This window comes from Monodon monoceros, unplaced genomic scaffold, assembly GCF_005190385.1.
Source record: "Monodon monoceros isolate NGI ecotype Baffin Bay Population unplaced genomic scaffold, NGI_Narwhal_1 Super_Scaffold_2, whole genome shotgun sequence".
Taxonomy (NCBI): Eukaryota; Metazoa; Chordata; class Mammalia; order Artiodactyla; family Monodontidae; genus Monodon; species Monodon monoceros.
In genome coordinates, this window is record NW_021703776.1 from 93,520,243 (window position 1) to 93,538,237 (window position 17,995).

The 17,995-nt window shown below is 52.5% G+C and overlaps 2 protein-coding genes across 3 annotated transcripts in view; one reads left to right on the forward strand and one right to left on the reverse strand.

Annotated features, from left to right (window-relative positions):
* Positions 1–391, forward strand: part of CLCN1 (chloride voltage-gated channel 1) — a 31,684-nt gene extending 31,293 nt beyond the window's left edge. The window contains exon 23 of the mRNA XM_029233783.1: positions 11–391. Coding sequence (XP_029089616.1) covers positions 11–355 — 345 coding nt within the window. The 3' untranslated portion in view covers positions 356–391. The remainder of the gene's footprint in view (positions 1–10) is intronic.
* A 3,266-nt stretch (positions 392–3,657) lies between these two features.
* Positions 3,658–10,893, reverse strand: FAM131B (family with sequence similarity 131 member B). Of its 2 annotated transcripts, none has more exons than XM_029234150.1 (7): positions 10,764–10,893; positions 8,117–8,226; positions 7,778–7,813; positions 7,371–7,464; positions 6,862–7,059; positions 5,257–5,400; positions 3,658–5,038 (listed from the first exon to the last, which is right to left on the reverse strand). In XM_029234150.1, the coding sequence occupies exons 1-7, from the start codon at positions 10,789–10,791 to the stop codon at positions 4,566–4,568; spliced, it is 1,083 nt and encodes a 360-aa protein (XP_029089983.1). In that variant the 5' UTR covers positions 10,792–10,893; the 3' UTR covers positions 3,658–4,565. The 2 variants fall into 2 exon arrangements, with proteins under 2 accessions (XP_029089983.1, XP_029089984.1); XM_029234151.1 differs by lacking the exon at positions 10,764–10,893 and adding an exon at positions 10,174–10,201 and having other exon boundaries at positions 4,526–5,038.
* Positions 10,894–17,995: the final 7,102 nt, after the last annotated feature.

A 17,995-nucleotide genomic window follows, 5' to 3' on the forward strand; every position in this document is an offset into this window, starting at 1 on the left:
TGCCCCCCAGCTGCAGAAGGCCATTGAGGGACACACCAAGTCTGGGGTGCAGCTCCGCCCTCCCCTTGCCAGCTTCCGGAGTGCAACTTCGACTCGAAAGACTCCTGGGGGCCCACTCCCTGCTGCAGAGGCCTGGAGCCTGCCTCAGGATGGAAGTGGGGCCGCTGGGGCAGGGGATGTGGCCCCTGCCTCCCCAGAGCCCCCTCTCTCCTGGGCTCCGGCCAAGGCAGAGAGTGAGCTGGAGGAGCTGGAGCTGGCGGGGGCTCCGGGGCCGGAGGGGGAGCTGGCCGACATCCTGCAGGGCCCCAGTCTGCGGTCCACCAATGATGAGGATGAAGACGAAATGGTCCTCTGAGCGCCTCCCAGACCGCCGCATAAAGCCCGTCCAGAGACCCAGGCTAGAGGGTGGACCTGTGTGGAAGAGGGTATTTCCTGAAGCCGGAGAGATCGCACCAATATCCGGCCTCTGCTAGGAATTTTAAAATGTCATCCTGATCGTGTTGGAGAAGGAGCCAGAATCTGGGCAGGAGTAGCCTTGGTCAATCATTTGGGCATGTCCCCCCATCCCCAGACAGGCGGTGGTTGTAACCCCTGCGAAGGGCCCCTGGTAGTCCACGGGCTTCTTGAGTTTGCCTGTGTGCGGGTGGGGAATGCCTGCCTCTGCCTGGTCCCCCTCACTCCCCCACACTCCCCAGTGTTCTTGTCCCAGTGTCTTCCTGGCCTTGCCCATCCCCCGTCAGTTTCCCCGGGGGCGGGCGGGGTTAAGGCAGGCCCAGGATGACTGTGGTCCTGACAGTGCCATGTGGGAGGAGGAGATGGGATCACCTCATGGCCTCATGGACTGATGGCACCAGAATGTACCTGCAAACTGTCCACAGCCCCTTCTCTCAGAGCCCCCCACCCTGTCCTCCACTTGCCGACAGCCATTCCCTGAAATTTGCCTCCAGACTCCATCCTGGCTCCCGCTATCTGTCCCCCGGCAGAGCCATTACTAGGGCGGGGAAAGGCCAATCCCACTTCCCCCTCCTTTGTCCTCCATTTAAGCAGTGAGGCATGGATAAAGAGCCTGTGGGGGAACAGCCTGGAAGAGGAAAGGTCGCAGGAAGGCTCTGTGTGAAAGGGGCAGTACCTAACAGTCCTGCGGCCAATGGATTTACTTAACTCCCTCTGGCAGAAATTCCTCCCATCTCACATCACAGCTTCCAGTTTCCAGGTCACTCCCTCTCCGCTGTAGTCCTTGATCTGTCCTGCCCAAGGGTCAGCTCTGCCCTTGAGGTACTCTAGCTAGGGCTTCTCCTTCCAAGAGTGGGAGCTCAGGGCAGCTGGGCCACTGGTTCACCCAGAGACTATACCCTCTTAGGGACTGGTTCTTTGTGTTTCTCTTCTAGGGGCTCAGCGTCAAGATGGCAGACCTTTTTGATGCTTCCCACACCTGGGAAGTCAGATCCTTATCGTCCCCAAACCAGCGACAGGGAGACTGCCATCACCCCACCTTTTCTATAAGTGGTCCCAGGTGCTCTGAGTGGCCAGAGACCCTTGCTCCCACCCCCAGGGCTTTTGTCCATCCCTTCTTTTATGCCTCGTTTAGTTCTGCAGTTGTGCCCCCTCCCCAGCATTCTCCTCCTTCCCCACCCTGTGCCCGGCCTCCATCATGCCCCAAATAAGACACTCATAGCCGAAGGTGCCACCACATTGTTTAGTGCCATTGAACACAGCCTGGAGCCCTCTCCAATAATACAGCCCTCCCGCCTCCCCAGGCCAAGAGAGAGAGGCTGTAGCCTGGGGAGGGGGGCTGGCAGTGGGCCTTCGAGCCCAAGCCCATGTGTATATAATCTATAATATTTATATATATATTTATATATAATTCTCTCTGTAATATATGTCATAGAATCTCTCTTGGGCTTGGGGTGGAAATGTCACATTAAGAAAACATGCTAAGACGGGCCATAAAAATGGATATTCCCTAGACCTGGAAGACGGAGTATGGGATGTACAGGTGGGGGTGAGAAGAGGTAATAAACTCATTCACCAAGATTCCCTCCTTGACACAAGGATAAGAAGGAAGGTGTGGGTGAGGGGGGGGCGGGGCGGGGGGAGGGGTGGGAGGGAAGATTTGGATTTTCCTTTAATAAAGTGAACTCAAAATGAAAGGGCACCCCCCCACACACACCAGAAGAAAATCATTTAGCAAGAGAAGTTTCATTCACCATGATATGAAAACAGCCCCGTTCTGGGACTGCTGTAAAACGTGCGGCACAGCCTTTAACCCCAAGGGAAAAGCAACCCTCCCCCATCCCCCAACAGCCTCTTCCTGCACATGCCCCTCCCCTCCCCCTAAAATAGGCTATAAGCAAACCCCATGCACCCTGGCCCCCCCAGCACCAGAGAGGCAGTTCCTCCCTCCAGAAGAGTCCTGAGAGGGTCTCAGGCCAGCTCCTCAGGTTTTCTCCCTCTTCAGAGTGGAGACGCCTCCCCCCGCCCCACCCCTGCCCGACCTCTGGTCAGCAGCGATGCCAGCATCCAGGGATGCTGGGCCACGCTCACGCTCACGCTCACGTCCGAACTCTGCTAGAACCCTTCAGAGTTTTAGTCGTCTTTTGGCAGGGACCAGCAGGGACCGTTTGGCTTCCTCAGTGAAGGTGGGAGGAAAGAACACTGCTTTAGATGACCTTTCCTAACTCCACAGAGCCCTGAGCGAAAAAGGAACCGTGATGCATGAACCCGCTCCCTGGACTGGATGTCCGCTGTGGTCCGGGGGCGGAATATGGGACACGAAGGGGGTGAGATTAAGAGAAAAGGATGATGCCTTAGAGAGGGCAGTTTGCACAAGATAAGGAAACGGGGACCCCGTGAGAGGAGGGAACTGTGACATGCAAAACCCCAAGGACCTGCAGCAGGGGTGCAGGGCGAGGCCAGCAGCGAGGGCCTGAGTGAGGCCACATGAGCACGCACAACCCTTTAACAGTTTTAGATGAGGTGACTTCAGCTACCTGTGCTCGCCATGCCTACTCCTGTTTCCTCCAAGAACCAGCTTCAGGTAGCCATCCTCCCCCTCCCCAGAAGATGTGGACCTGGCCTCGGTTGCGTTTCAGGGGCACAAGTGTATGACACTGTGGGCTTGATGGAGGCAGGGTCGCAGATGGACAGAAGCACCCCAACTCTCAACCTCCTCATTCTGGGACACTGCTGCAGCAGGGGAGGGGCAGTGTGCTGCCGTCTCTTCACTCTACCCTTCGACCCTGTCCTCTGCCCTCAGGACGTCTTACAGGAGTGCTGGGGCTCCAGGTGCTGCTCAGAAGTCCCCACCAGAATGGAGAGTGGGTGCGGAGGGCAAGCAGTTTCAGGGGCTTATGCCTCATTGTAAAACATCCTGGAAGGAAGAATACCCAGATCCTCCTCTCCTTCTCCTCAGGAGGCCTGGGGAGGGCGGGGTGGCGGACACCTGTGAGGCCCTCCTGGGAGTCCTGGGAGGAGGTAAAGAGGGGCCAAGGGAGCCCAGAGCCCACGCTCCTCCTTGGCAGACACCCTGCCCCAGCTGGGGGCCTGACAGCACCGGACCCCTCCCTCCACCCTACTCACCCCTGAATCCCCAAGAAGTTATAAAAATGTAGAAAAGGCAGAGAGAAAAGTGTAAACAGCTCCAGAGAATTAGGGGTAGATGGAGGGAGACACAGCCTCATGCTTCCCCGTCTAGCCAAGACACCTGCACCCTGTGTCACCCCCCCCCCCCCCCCACCGCCTCGGGGCCCCGGGGCTCCCAGAGCAGGAGACAGAAGAAGGCAGAAAAGGGAAGCAAGAGCTGGAGCCGCCAGCCCTGGCGGGGTCCTTTCCCATATCCTTAGGGTCATCCTTCCAGCCGCAGGATAGTCAAGACCCCAGAACAAGTGGCCATGTTTGTCCTCGGTCTCACCAGTGACCGCCTGGTCTCTGGACAGGCCCTGTGCCCCTGTGCATCCTGGCGGCCACGTCGACCTCCTCCGTGACTCCTGATCTCAGAAGCCAAGTTACCTCTGAGGGCAGAGCCCCCTCCCTCTGAGGAGACGGGGTCTGTACGTTGCTTCCCCTGTGCCCATCGAACCATGTCCCACAGCCCCTGAGGTCTGTTCCTCATAGGAGGGATGAGCTTGGGCCACAGCCAGAGAAAACAGAGTTGGGAAAAGCAAGAGTGACGTGGAGAAAGGAGGCCTTCAGGCAGCTACAGTCAAGGCTCCTGGAAGACGAGATCAGGGAGCAAAGAACTGAGATCCAGGGGCCGGCCACGGGCCGCTCTGCGCTCCTGTGCTCAGGATACACACTGGAGCTCCACCACCACAGACCCAGAAGCCCGCAGCCAAGCGAAGTTCATGGCCATCTGCTTGCCTGGGCCTCAGTTCCTGGACCTGTGGTCTCTACAGTGTAAGCCTGGATAAAATCCCACCCCGGCCCTCCGTTTTGCTGGCCAGGACTCCTGGGCTCGTGAGAGTCTTCTGCCCAGGTTTCGGCCGTACTGCTGGGGGAAGGGAGGGTGTGGTTGCAGCCATGCCCCTCAGGTGGGAGTGGAAGGTGGGGCATTCAGTGGGAGGAAGCTAGTTGTTGGCCTCTCCCTCCTCCTCATCAAAGGACTGCACGCCTGAGGATGTGACGTCAGACACCTTCCGGCTGAGAGCGGTGGGCATCTCGGGGTCTTCTCGTGGGGAAAGCGACTCCAGGTCCCGGCATCCCGCATCCTCTTCCTCCTCGGGCGCCAATGGCCTCTTCTCCTCCTCGGCAGGGCCCCTGGCCAGGTCCACCCCGCCCACCCCTGGAGCCCAGTCAGTGTCTCCCCCCAGCAAAGCTGGAGGCTCCTGAGCAGAGTATCCCGAAGCAGGTTGGGAAGGTCCGATTTCGTGCAAGCTAGGCTGTGAGTCATCAAATGCAGGGCCGAGATAGGATCCCGTGGCCGGAGAGGCAATGAGGGACTGGTCGCTTGCTTCCCAGGCATCCGATGACCCCAGACAGTACATGCCCTGGGACACATAGGAGTGAGGCCATCCATCCATTGGGGCTTGAGCAAGGGCATCTGTAAAGAGAATCACGGCGGTTGGTGGGGCCACAGAATATCAAAGGCAGTAACAACGGCACAGAGAATTGAGGGTGAGATGTGGGGCGGTGGGTGAGGGGGGGAGTAGGAAAGCCTATATGAACAGAAAGTCTTAGAACAGAGGTGCATGGAGGTAGCCTGGATAGTTGAGGAGGCCTCTTAGGCCTCTGGGGTCGGATTCTGGAACCATCCCTCACCCTGACTCTCCATCAATTCCTGGTAGTTGTCACTGTAATTGCAGCCCAATGGCTCCTGGGCGGAGTTGACACTCATGTCCTCACCATCCATGGAGGACCAGGCCATGAGAGTGGCCTCGGAGATAGCAAACTGTTCCATGACGCCTGGGAGAAGAAACGTAGTTAGCACGAGATACCTCGGGGAAGCCTTAGACACATGCATGGGGCGGGGGACGTCAGTGCAGCGCTGTTCAATAGAGATATAACGCAAGCTACTTATGCAATTTTAAATTTTCTAGTAGCCGTATTAAAAAAAAATGAAAAGACATAGGTGAAATTAATTTTAATAATACATCTTATTTAACCTAATCTATATAAAACGTTATCATTTCAATGTAGAATCCATATAAAACTATTGAGGTATTTTACATTCTTTTATTCATACGAAATCTTTGAAATCCAGTCGATATTTTACACTTACAGCACATCTCCATTCGGACTAGCCACATTTCAAGTTCTCAATAGCCACATGTGGCCAGTGGCTACTGTATTGGACAGCACAGCCTTGGTATATGCCCCGAAACAAGGCAAAATCGTGGGGGACTTCCCAGAAGGTCAGATTTAGGATTCCTAGGGGAAAGAGTTGGGGGGGGTCTTCTGGTGAGATATCCTAAGGGATTGAAATTGGGGATTTCCAGAAGTTTAGCTTGGGAATTTTTTTAGGAATGGTAGCTAGGGCTAGGTAGTCAAGGCCAGAGGAGTCTAAATGGGAGGGATTGTAGGTCCACAGTGGTATCAAGTTCAAGGTCTGGGAAGGACAAGGGAGGAAGGATAGAAGAATGAAGATGGGTAGACTTGGGGTTCCCATGTTGGTCAAAGCCATGAGTAAGTTGAAGCTTACATTGCTAGCTGCCCTACACTACCCACTACATGTTTGTCTCCCCTCCCCACTGATATTTCTTCCACCACCCACACCACCAACCAAAGAACCCTCTTGTCTATTCCAGATCTATCATTTTTCCTAGGTATCTTATCGAGATCTGCCACTAGGGATCGGGCAGGGTTGTAGGTACACCGTATGCCTGCCTCGTACCTATACTGAATTTTAAAAGCTCTTCTGTACACACCCTCTCCTCACCCAGGTCCCTTGATCTGGTGGTTGTCACGAGTAATGTGACCTGTAATTGCATTCATGACTGCAGTGTGCTGATGGGCAAAGGCGAGAAGAGAACCCCAAGGCTTTTCTTTCATTTTCATCATAAAACATGAGTAGAAGCACAGACTTTTGAAGCCTAAGATACCTGCCTTTTTTTTTTTTTCCTCCTGTACTGAGGGAACCCAGGGTTTGGACAGTCCCACCATGTAGGAGAGAAGGCATCAGGTGGACCCACAATCCCATGTTAACTCCCCTCAACTTCTGAGACGATAATAAAAATAAGTTTGAGGGTACTTAGAATAAACAAGTCAGAGTCCTTGAAATTAGAGCTAGTTGGGAAATGATGTGATTTATAAATCATGTGATGGTATCACATGAACAGAGCCAATCCTGCCATAGGGGATCAAGCTGAAGGGTCGGTCTCTGGCCATCCTGAAAATGTGTCTCTTGAGGGGCTGGGGAACAAGTACCTGCTAGGAAACGTGCCTCCTTCTCGCCATCGCTGAGGTCGGAGTAGGCATCTGTATCCCTGCGCACGGCCTCGTGGCTGTGTTGCGGCTGAATGGCTGGTGCCTTCCCCCAGCCCTGCCACTCAATCATGTGAGCCACCCGGCCCTGCCCCATGGCTGTGGGCTTTGTCACATGGTCCTTCATGCTTCGCGAGATCCCTGAGGGGCCAGACATTCCCCAGGTGCTCCAGAACATCACACAATACCCGCACCAGATCTGTCCCTCCCCTGCCCCCGCCATCACCCCCACCCTAGTCCCGTGGGACTCCATCCCATGAAGGGGGCAGGTATGCCCTAAGGCTCTGTCTATGAGGGGCAGCCTGGAGGATGGGAGAGGCTTGACAGAAAGGGCAAACAGGTCCGGGGTCTGGGGATGAGGGTCTTCTTCAGGCCTGAAGGGGCAGGAAGACTGACAGCATGAGCCCCTAGGGAGTCTCCTGGCTGCTCGCATCCCCAGGTCGGAGTCTCACCTGAGAACGATGACTTGGCCAGGGCCCCAATGCCATAGGCGTTAGAGTTTCGCTTAAGCTTCGGAAGAATGGAAGTGGTGTCCTCCATGGAGAGCTGGGATAGGGAATGTGGGAGGAGGGGCAGAGGAATAAGAGGATATGAGGTGCTTTATATGTGGAGGACAGTCCACGGTTTCCAGGAGTAAGGATATGAGCTAGGGCGGGTGATCAGGCTACCATTATACCCGGGGGGTCCCTAGGAGGCCTATCCCCCAACCACCCTTGAGAGTTTGGGGGTGGCTAAAGAATGTGAGGGCTCCCAGTGCCCGCTGGAGGAAGGGGGCGCTGTGTGCTATGGCAGCAGGTGGGAGAGGCCAAGGAAGAGGAGGTAGGGTGGGTTGCAGAGGCCTGGGGGGAGCTGCACTCACATTGATGCCATCCCAGGAGAAGTCAGTCCGGGTTTGCTGTGAGGAAAGAGGAGAGGGAGTGGGTACCCGGGGCACTTCCTCAGAGGGGCTTCCAGAAGAGTGTGAAGTAGAGAGGGCTTTCCTGAGATTAACACAGGGAATTGGGATCTCCGCGTGGAGCATTTGCCTTGTGTTTGAGGAGAGGAGGAGAAATGTTCTGTGAGAGCGTCAGTCTGAAGGTGTGTCTGGGAGGTTGTCCTGGAATTTAGGAAGGTGGCCGAAGGACTAGGCTTATGCATGGTGGTTCTGGGGGTGTTTTCGAGGTGCTCTGGGAGGGGGGCTGAGCACGGAGGGCCTCACCTCAGTGGATGGCCGGTGGAGGCTGCTCCCGTGCAGTGAGCTGGTGCTGTCCATGTTGATTTGGTCCACATCCTTCAGGCCCTTCCAGTCCACGGCTATCACTTCATTTCCTGAGATGGACAGATGGTTAGCTGCTTCCCTTTCACCTCCCTATGCCCAACCCGAAGGCCCGTCCTCGTCCTTTTCCTTCAGAACGCTGAGGCCACAGATGGGGGCCAGGCCCTCCAGACCCCTCCCTGCCCTCCCACTACCACTCCCTCTTCTGATTGCCTATTTTCTTTTACATCCCCACTCGCCCCAAATTTTTGTTAGGAGAGATAATAATGCTGAGCTCAGTCAAGAATAGCACACTCGGAAAAAGTGTTCTATGGCCTCATTTGTTGTTGTTTAAATGGAAGGGTCAGTGGCTGGGTTTTAGAAGGAAAACAGGTCTCCATTCTATCCTGAGGAATCTCTGAGGGTTTCTGTATGGGAGTGCATGGGAGCTGTGCTTTTCCTCTATTATGTTCCTACAAATAAGGGCAGAACTTTTCCAGGGGCAAGCCTCCCTAAGTTTTGGCCTTATTATTTGTGAGGTGCAAGGATTGCATCTTCCCTAGTGGACCCTCCAGAGGAGTTGGTGGATTTGTCTGACAGGAAGGAGATTTGGTGGGGATAGAGGCAAGAGCTGGGTGTGTACACCTAGAAGCAATGAAAGCAGAGAAAGCAAAGAGTGAGACGGAATCATTTTACCTGACCCTTGGGAGACAAGTGATGGATTCAAGAGGAGAGAAGGGGGACAGCAGGAGGAGAGCAGGGGACTTTTTAAAATAGGAACTAAAAGAATAGGAATTCGAGTCAGAGAGAAGACAAAAGACAATGGGAGAGGGTGGACAGGGTCTGAGGGCTGACTGGCAAACTGGAGGACCTAGGAAGATGGTAATTCTGCAGCCGAGGCCACAGCTCCTCGTTAAGGGGGACTGCTGCCATGAGGGGTGGGGATGCCAACTGGAAGCCTTGGGGAAGAATCACTTGGGTGGTGGGCCCAAGTGAACCAGCTGACCTTATAGATCTTTTCTACACATAAAGTTGTTTGATTCTGAATTTAGGGTTAGGAGTCCACTCTTGAGGAGGGGTGAATTGAATGGGGTCTTGGGCACCAGGAGGCATTCGGCATGCAACAGCATAGCTGCTGCAAGAGGAAGGGGTTGTGCTTGACAGGTCTGAGAGAGGTGAGGCCCCTCCAAAGTGGGCACACTCTCCCTTGGGGCTACGGGGGAATGGTGAGATGGGTCAGACCAGTGGCTGGGAGGGAAGAGGAAAGATGGACATCTGGGCGGACAGAGCAGGAATGGGCAGGCAGAGGACAACCTCTGAGGGGAAGGGAGACAGCGAGGGCAGAGTGGGAGAGAGGGGTGAGGGGAGGTGGCCTTTGTAGAAGAGGGAGAGCTGAGTCAGAGCCGTGGGGGGCAGGGAGGGGGAGGGAAAGAACCCAGAGAAGAGGTGAAAGCAGAGGAGGAAGTGGGGGTATCCATGGAAATAAATCGGGTCTCAGAGAAAACAGGCTTCCGGAGAGTGAGTTTGTTTGTAATAATAATACGAATTATTCTCTCAGCCTGAGGTCACTGGGGCATGTAGGCGGGAGAAATTGGGAGTCGGAATGGGAAAAATTGGGGGTTTTGGGAGAGGGTTGAATCAATCTGCTGAGCTGTGAGAGCGGAGTGGGTGTACGGGGTGCAGGAGAAGGCACTGGGTAGCAAGGCAAATGCTGAGGGGAGAAGAATTCCGAGGCGCCTCTCTTCCTTCCCCCGGTCAAAGGTAAATAAAGAGCTGGCCCCGCCCCGCCAGCCCCCGCCGACAGGTGCAGCCAGGTCCCCGGGTTCCCTCGCTCGGCCAGCCCCACCCTCCTGGGAGCGGGCTCCCGACCCCTCTCCGGCCCTCGAACCCCCGGCGTCCCCCCGGCGTCCCCGGCTCTTCCACCCCAACCCAGCCCGGCCCCATTGCCTCCGGCCGTGGAACCCATTCCCCTCCCCGAGGCACCAGGCTCACCCCGCCCCCGCCCCGGAGGGAAAATGCACGTGAACAAAGCAAATCGGGGGAGGCAGAAACGACCGAAAAAGGCAACGGAGAGGGAAAGAGATGGGGGCAAAACACCCAAGCCAGATGGAGGCGGAGCGGGGGCGGGGGCGTGCGAAAGGGACTCGGGGCTGAGACCGAGACTGGGGGTCCTTAGAACGGGGGCTGCTCCAGAAATGGAGAGGGGGCGAGGAGGCGCTGGGGAAGGCAGAGTCGAGGCCGATGGCCTGGAGATGGAGGGTGTGGGAACGGGAGAGTCGGGGAGGGCGACGGAGGAGAGAGAAGGTTGGCGGGGAGATGATGGAGAGGGACCGCGCCTGGGCAAGGGCAATGGAAGGAAGCCGGAGGGAGACGGAGAGAACTGAGTCCAGAGGGATGCAAGGCCCGGAGGCGCGAGGGGAGAGCGGGGAGGAGAGAGGAAGGCAGGGACCGCGAGGGCACAGAGGGAAAGTGAGGGAGCGCGGCGGGGCCGGGCGGTGCGGAGAGAGGGACCCGGAGGGGCGCGGGGATTGGTGGGGGAGGGGCAGGAGGACCGGACCCCGCCGAGTCCTGCCTCCGCCCGCGCCCGCGCCCGCGCCGCCGTGGTACCCACCCACGGTCCGGGAGCCGATGCAGCCCATGGCTCCGGGCCTCCAGGCCGGGCCCTCACCGACGCGGGGCGGGCGCCGGGGGGAGCACCGGGAGCCGCGCCGCCGCCCCAGCCGCTCTGCAGCGCCGCGGCTGTCTCCGCTCGGCTCCGCTCCCCCCTCCCCTCTCCATCCCTCCCCACGGCATCCTCCGTCGTCGCCGCCGCCGCCGCCGCCGCCGCCTGGCTCCCCCGCCCCGGCTCGGCTCGCGGCGGCGTGGAGGGGGCGGCCCGGGGATTGGTTGCGCCGGCGCCTCCCCGCCCTGCCCCTGACCCCGCCGCGGCGCTCCCTCGGGGAGCTGGGCTGTCTGGGGGCCTTGACGCCGCTTGCCTCTCTCGCCCTTCCCCAGAGCCACTCGGGGGCTGCTCGCCGGGTCCCCAATGGGCTCGCGCCCGGGGGCTGCTGGAGACCCGGAGGATGCCCGCCTTGGGTCTCAGGAGCCGGGTAAAGAACCCCGGGCCCACCCTTCGGATCTGGGGGATTGATTTTGAGGCTCGGGGTTGGGGATGTCTAGAGAGAAAGTGGGGCGGGAGTGAGAATAAAGCCTGGATGAAGGGCCTTGGCCGCTAAATTCCGCAAACACTTGTTTTCTTCCTGGGGCTACATCTGGGACACAAACGGGAGCGTGATTGGATGCAGCTCCGGTTGCTCTGCGTTTCCTGTGCGCTGTTTTATCCACCCAAACAGGTCGCGAAGTCTTCGCAAGTGGATCGTGTTTTAGACTTGCCGGTGCTCGGCGCTCGCGGGAAAATCGGGCATGGGTGTGGGGATGGTGCAGATAATCTTACCCAGTTCTGATCGGGGAGGGGGATAGAAGATAATTCGATCCCATCTCGAGGGAAATAAAAATGTCAGGACCCGAGGCTGGCTAGGAGACAATTTTATATCCAGTGTAACTTTTCTGAGCCTTGGCCTTCTCTGACAAATGAGCGCAAGGATGTCAGAGGCGGGCAAGAGCGGGGTGGATTGCCCTCGGGCTAGTGGGGTCGGATGGGGTAGGTACCAAGGGCCTCTTGGGTAAGAGACAGAGAGACATCTAAGTGGCAAGGGTTAGGTGGGCACTACAGTTACAGCAGGCAAGAAGTGGAATCCAGAAAAGTCGCATGAGAAAAGGAGACCCTTTTATCTAAGCAGTACCCCAAAGTTCGAGGGAGCCGACCTGGTGAGCACCAATGTCAGAAGCAAATGCTAATCTAGGATCTGTTTGCTGCCCACCTGATCTTATGTCCCTCCTGAGGTTGGACAGGGAGTAGTAGGGCAGTGGGCCAGGGGGCCCTGGTGAGGACCTGGAACAGGGAGAGAGACCAAGTCTTAACGGATGCAAGTTTTTGATCTTTAGATTATGAATAGGAAGCTAAACTTTAGGGTGGTAACCACTGCCTTCTGTGGAATCCCAGATGAGAGATGTAGGGGAAGATACTAATAATTTAATCGCAGATCTAGGAGATAGGATGATGGAAAGGGAACTAATCTTTGGTCTCTGTGCATGAAGAAACAAACCAAGTCTACATCTATAGAACCATGAGAGAGAAGAGAGAAAGGCCAGTGGTGGGTGGGCTTAGATTTTAATTGTCCAGTACACTTTGTGGCAGGATCTGCTCTCTTATTTTGACAGTGGAGGGAATTAGAAAGTATTTTCCACCCCCCAGGTCAGCTTTTGTTGGTTATACAAAAGAGGTACTAAGTGGTTTCTGCCCTCCTGGAATATAGTGTCTAGCTGCAAAAGAAAGAAAATGGAAAGATGGTTAAAAAAAAAAAGATAAAAGAAGAAACAGCCTTCATTACTACAGTAATGCTCCCAAAGCCCTATTGTGTGAGCAGAGAGGGCACTGACTCCAGGTCAGCCGTAATGGACCAGGTGGCCAGTTCTGCTCATGCCTTCTCACCTGAAACTGCTCTTCCCTTGGGGTGCTTTCTTTCTTTCTTTCTTTCTTTCTTTTTTTTTTTTTTTGCGGTACGAGGGCCTCTCACCGTTGTGGCCTCTCCCGTTGCGGAGCACAGGCTCCGGACACGCAGGCTCAGCGGCCACGGCTCACGGGCCCTGCCGCTCCGCGGCATGTGGGATCTTCCCGGACCGGGGCACGAACCCGTGTCCCCTGCATCGGCAGGCGGACCCTCAACTACTGCGCCACCAGGGAAGCCCTTGGGGTGCTTTCTGATTCCACTATTCTCAGTATTAATCTGGTCCAAACATGGATACAAACCCTTCCTTGGGTCCCCTTAGCACAGCTGTATAAGGCTGGATTTATCCAAATGGTTTAAGTCAAGTCAACACAAGGGATCCCAGGTCTAGAAGACTCAGTCCCATCCCATATTCTGTCTTAAAGGTATTTCCAGCATCAGAGAAAAGGAGACTATCATAGGCACAACACTGGCATGCTTCCTTCCTGCTTCTTGTACTGAATCTTCTTACTTCTCACCATTTAGAGACATTCTTCCAGTCTCTTTGCTGTGTTCTGAGCCAAGGTCAAAGATTCTAGTTCTGTTATGAACAGGAACAACCTTTCTGGAGGACAATTTGACAGTACAGATCAAAAAATCTTCAAAACATGCATTACTATTGTTACTAAATTGTGACACAGCAATTCCATTTATAGAAATAGTCTAAGAAAATAAAAATAGAATGTGGACGAAGATGAAATCTACAGCATCCATCAGCGTACAATTTCATAATAATTATAAAGATTGTACACAGCCCACATGTTCAAACCTGGGGCTTAATTAAATAAATTATGCTATATGCCTATAATAGAATATCATGCAGCCATTAATACTATCTTATAACTGTATTTGTTGAAAATTATTCATGATACATTGTGATATTATAAAAAAGCAGGCTATAAGAATTACAGTGTATCAGTTTTTGTTTAAAAATCACACACACACAAACATACACACACATAGATTCTTCTCCTGCCTTTTGTCAGGCTTTCCATCCCAAATAATTTATGGGATTCCTTGAAGAAAGCTTATATTTTACAAACGTCCAATTCCACTCATCAGTTACAGATTGACTCTCAATGAAATTACAATATAAATCAGTCCATTTCCAAAGTCTAAAAATATAGGACTTTGGCAGAATGCCCCAGCATGACACTGGCACTTCCTTATTGGCTCTCTTTGGGACACAACACCAAGGTGAAATTGTGCTTCCATCCTCTCTGTGGTTGCTGCTTCGTGCTCCTAATCTCCCGTGGACAGGTCTTGGACAGAAGGACAAACCAAGCTGAGAGCCAGTACTGCCTAAAATGGGGACTCTTGTCCCAGGATTCATGGACGGAATCCAGAATCCATAACTTTGGATGGGAAAAAAAATTATGTTCACTAACTTGTAACTGAAATTCCCCATCCACTTAAATTAGGCATGTAGGCAGCAAACCATAGTTGCATTAGAGGTATTGTACTGTGTCTTTATCAGCCATGAAAATTGCAGATGTTTCTATTACACAACAGTTGTTGCAGATTTTCTACAACATTCTTTATGTTCGTCACTACTTTGAAATTATAGTAGTATTGAACCTGCCTCTACGTGTACTTATTTAATGCTTTTATAAAGAAGCAGATATACTACTATACCACAATTTTATAACTATTTTTATATAATTGGTACCCTTTGTAATCTGTATTTTGTTTTATGCATTTAATATTATTCTGAGAGGGAAACCATGGATTTTCCAGATTGCCAAGGGATCCAGGGCACAAAAAAGTTTAAGAGCCCCTGGCCTCTAAATACATATTTGGTGGTGATAGTGGGGTGGAAGTCTCTAATTCTGCAAGAGCTTAATAGTACCAACTTAAAGGACCAAGCAAGATACTCACCATCCCATTTTGAAGACTGGGTCCCCAAGAACAAAGATATGTCCCTTTTTATCTGCAGGACTGAAAGAGACACACCAAAGGCAGGCCTGCCCCCCAAAACTGGAGAGGCAGCTCTAAAACATGACACCAAAGACCTGTACTGTCACAGAAACATCTGTGTATCGTATCTGAGTCTGTATCTCGACACAACAAGTAGGTGATTCAGGCTGCTTCCAAGTTTAGTCAGCTTGCGGGAAGCCCTTAGTGGCTCATGGGAGGCCCTATCTGCTTAAGGCACCAGAAGTGGGTGTGCTGACACCAGAGGAGCTCGGTAAAAGGGCTGGGGTAGATTGTTTGGCACTGACTTGCCTGGAATAGCGTGGGGTCTGGGTGGAAATCAGAAGTGTCTGAGAAAGGTGATGGAAGTCTGTATTCTTTTAAAAGGGATTAATTTCCTCAATACCCAGTGAACAGGAAGACGAAGAATGGGGCTTGGGGGTTGGGTTGCTGACACATCAAGGAAGACTCAGACTTAAGTCGTGGATGGGTCCACGGTGGGAATGTCGGTAGTGTGTAAGTTGTATTTCCACAGAGTAGGAAGTGGCCACAGAATCTGTGCTGGTGGTCTGTGGAGCTCTCTTTCCCACACCCGCCATCCTCTGGATTCCCCGTGTAATTAGTAAATGAGGTTCCTGGCTGTTATGCCGGGGCAGGGGGTTTCCTGAGCAGAACAAGTTTACTGAGGAAGGAAGGACTTCTCAGGGCGGCTGGTTATGCAGAATGACACGCTCCATAGCAGAAATTCTCTGGTTTCAAATGAGCCTGAAGGTCTCATTTGATCAACCTCTGTTGTGTTGAACACCAAGGAAGAGAAAACCTTTTACACCAGAACAGGCTATTGTGCGTTTGACTTTTTAGATGAGGTTTGAAACCTTTGCAAAATATTAGGGATTTAAGGTGAGCTCATTCCAGTGTGGAGTACGATAAGGAAGCTTAGCAACGTGGGCAGTGGTGGCTCCCCACTCACCCCTGCCCACCTTGGTTCTGTCCCCAGATACACACCTCCATGCATGAGCTAAAGCTTCCATGGGCGGGTCAGCATGACTGAGTACACATTTCGCAGGAAGGATCCTAAGGCTCCCATTCAGCAGAGAAGAATGCTTGAACAAATGTTTCCCTGGTGACTCTAATAGTCTATTCTTTAGATTATCAAGGGAATGCATTTGCCTTGTCTTTTCTTGGAGAAACAGGACTGTGGGAAAGTCTGGAACAGAATCACTTCAGATTTGGGGGTATTATCCAAACATTCTGATGAGAAAAGCCTGGGTTCTGGGCTTGATGGGCTCCTACGTCTCTCTTAGAGAAGGGGAGGGTTTAATCCAGAGGACCTGGAACGGTGTCAGTGCTTTACTGCTTCCTGCCCCAAAGCATACGCAGGGGCTCGGGGTACCGTCATCATGTCCTGGTCACAGGCAGCAGCAGACCAGGCAGGATACCAGGACCAAGGAAGCAGGCCTAGAGTTTGGGCAACCATAAGTCAGAGGCCAGGTAGGCAGTCAACACTGGAGTTCATCAATCCCAGAGAGCTGGACCAGATGGGATCTTTGGAGATCAAGTGAGTTCTCAGCACTCATAAATCCCAGAGCCACTGACAGAGCAAGGAAGAATCAAATAGGTAACAATCAGGCAGTCACTTCTTCTAGCCACAGTGACCAGAAAACCGGGTTTAGGGAAGGAGTAGGAGTAATTTCTGCATTCTGAGGTAAGAGCTGGAATTTGCCACCTGATCCTTCTCTCCCTGTATCTCTCAAGTTTCCTTCACAGCCAACGTTCTTGAAAGAGCTGCTGACATTCATCTTCAATTCCTCACCTCCATTCAGTCCTCATCCCACTCCAATCTGGCATCTTCACTCCCCTGAAACAGCTCGCACAGGGGTCTCCTATATCCTCTATGTCAGTAGATTTTGTTCATTTCTAATCTTTGCACACCAGGAGCATTCCACACTGTTGACCACTCCCTTGTCCCCACTCTTTCCTGGTTTTCTACCTGCCTTTCTGACTGCTCGTTAGTTCATTCCATCCATCCATTCATTCTATATTACAGGTATTTATTGAGCTCCTACTATATATCAGTACTATTCTAGGTGGTGGAGGCTGAAACTCATGCCTTTATGGGGCTTAGGGTCTAGTGAGAAATAGTAGAAAGGAGACAGCAATAAACGAATTAGATAAGTGATGTAGTGGGTTTTGGTGCTGAAACCCAGGACTGAATAATATATTTAAGGTGATAAATGATATGAAGAAAAGTGAAGGAAAGGAGGATAACCAGTAAAGCGTGTTGGTATATGTAGTTCTAAATACAGTGGTCAGGGATGGCCTCACCGAGAAGGTGACATTTGAAGAAAGACAAAAAGGAGATACTAGAGTGATCAAGGCAGGTGTCTGGGGAAGAGCCTTCCAAGCAGAGGGAACAGCAAGGGCAAAGCTCAGAGGTGGGAGTGTGCTTTGCACATTGGAAGGAGAGCAGAGAGAACAGTGTGGCTGAAGCAGAATGAGTCATAGGAGATGAGCTCAGAGAATAGGTGGGGCCAGTCTGGGGAGAGCCTTGTACTCTGCTGTAACTTTGCTCCCTGACAAAGGAGCTAAGAATATACAGTGGGGAAAGGACAGTCTTCAATAAATAGTGGTGAGAAAACCGAGCAGTGACATGCAAAAGTATGAAACACGACCACTGTCTTACACCATACACAAAAGTTAACTCAAAATGGATTAAAGACTTGAATGTAAGAGCTAAAACCATAAAACTCCTTGAAGAAAACACAGGTCTTAAGTTCCTTGACATTGGTCTTGGAGATGATTTTTTGAATCTGACACCAAAAGCAAAAGCAACAAAAGCAAAAATAAACAAGTGGGACCACATCAAACTGAAAAGCTTCTGCACAGCAAAGGAAACAGCAAAATGAAAAGGCAACCTCTGGAATGGGAGAGAATATCTGAAAATCATATATCTGATAAGGTCTAATACCCAGAATATATAAAAAACTCCTACAACTCGATAGCAAAGAAAGCAAAAAACTCGATTGAAAAATGGGCAGAAGATGTGAATAGAGATTTTTCCAAAGAAGACATACAGGTGGCCAACAGGTACATGAAAAGATGATCAACGTTATTAATTACCAGGGAAATGCAAATCCAAACCACAATGAAATATCACCTTATACCTGTTAGAATGGCTATTATCAAAAAGATAAGAAATAACAAGTGTTGGCAAGCATGTGGATAAAAGGAAACCCCTGAGCACTGTTGGTGAGAATGTAAACTGGTGTAGCCACCATGGAAAACAGTATGAAGATTCCTCAAAAAATTAAAAATGGAATGACCATATGACCCAGCAATTCCA

Coding starts and splice junctions, on each gene's coding strand:
- FAM131B (XM_029234150.1), bottom strand. CDS start 10,791: ATGGGCTGCATCGGCTCCCGGACCGTGG. Junction 8,227..10,763: donor CATCGGCTCCCGGACCGTGG/GTGGGTACCACG, acceptor TGTCCATCTCAG/GAAATGAAGTGATAGCCGTG. Junction 5,401..6,861: donor GGAGGCACGTTTCCTAGCAG/GTACTTGTTCCC, acceptor TTCTTCTCCCAG/GCGTCATGGAACAGTTTGCT.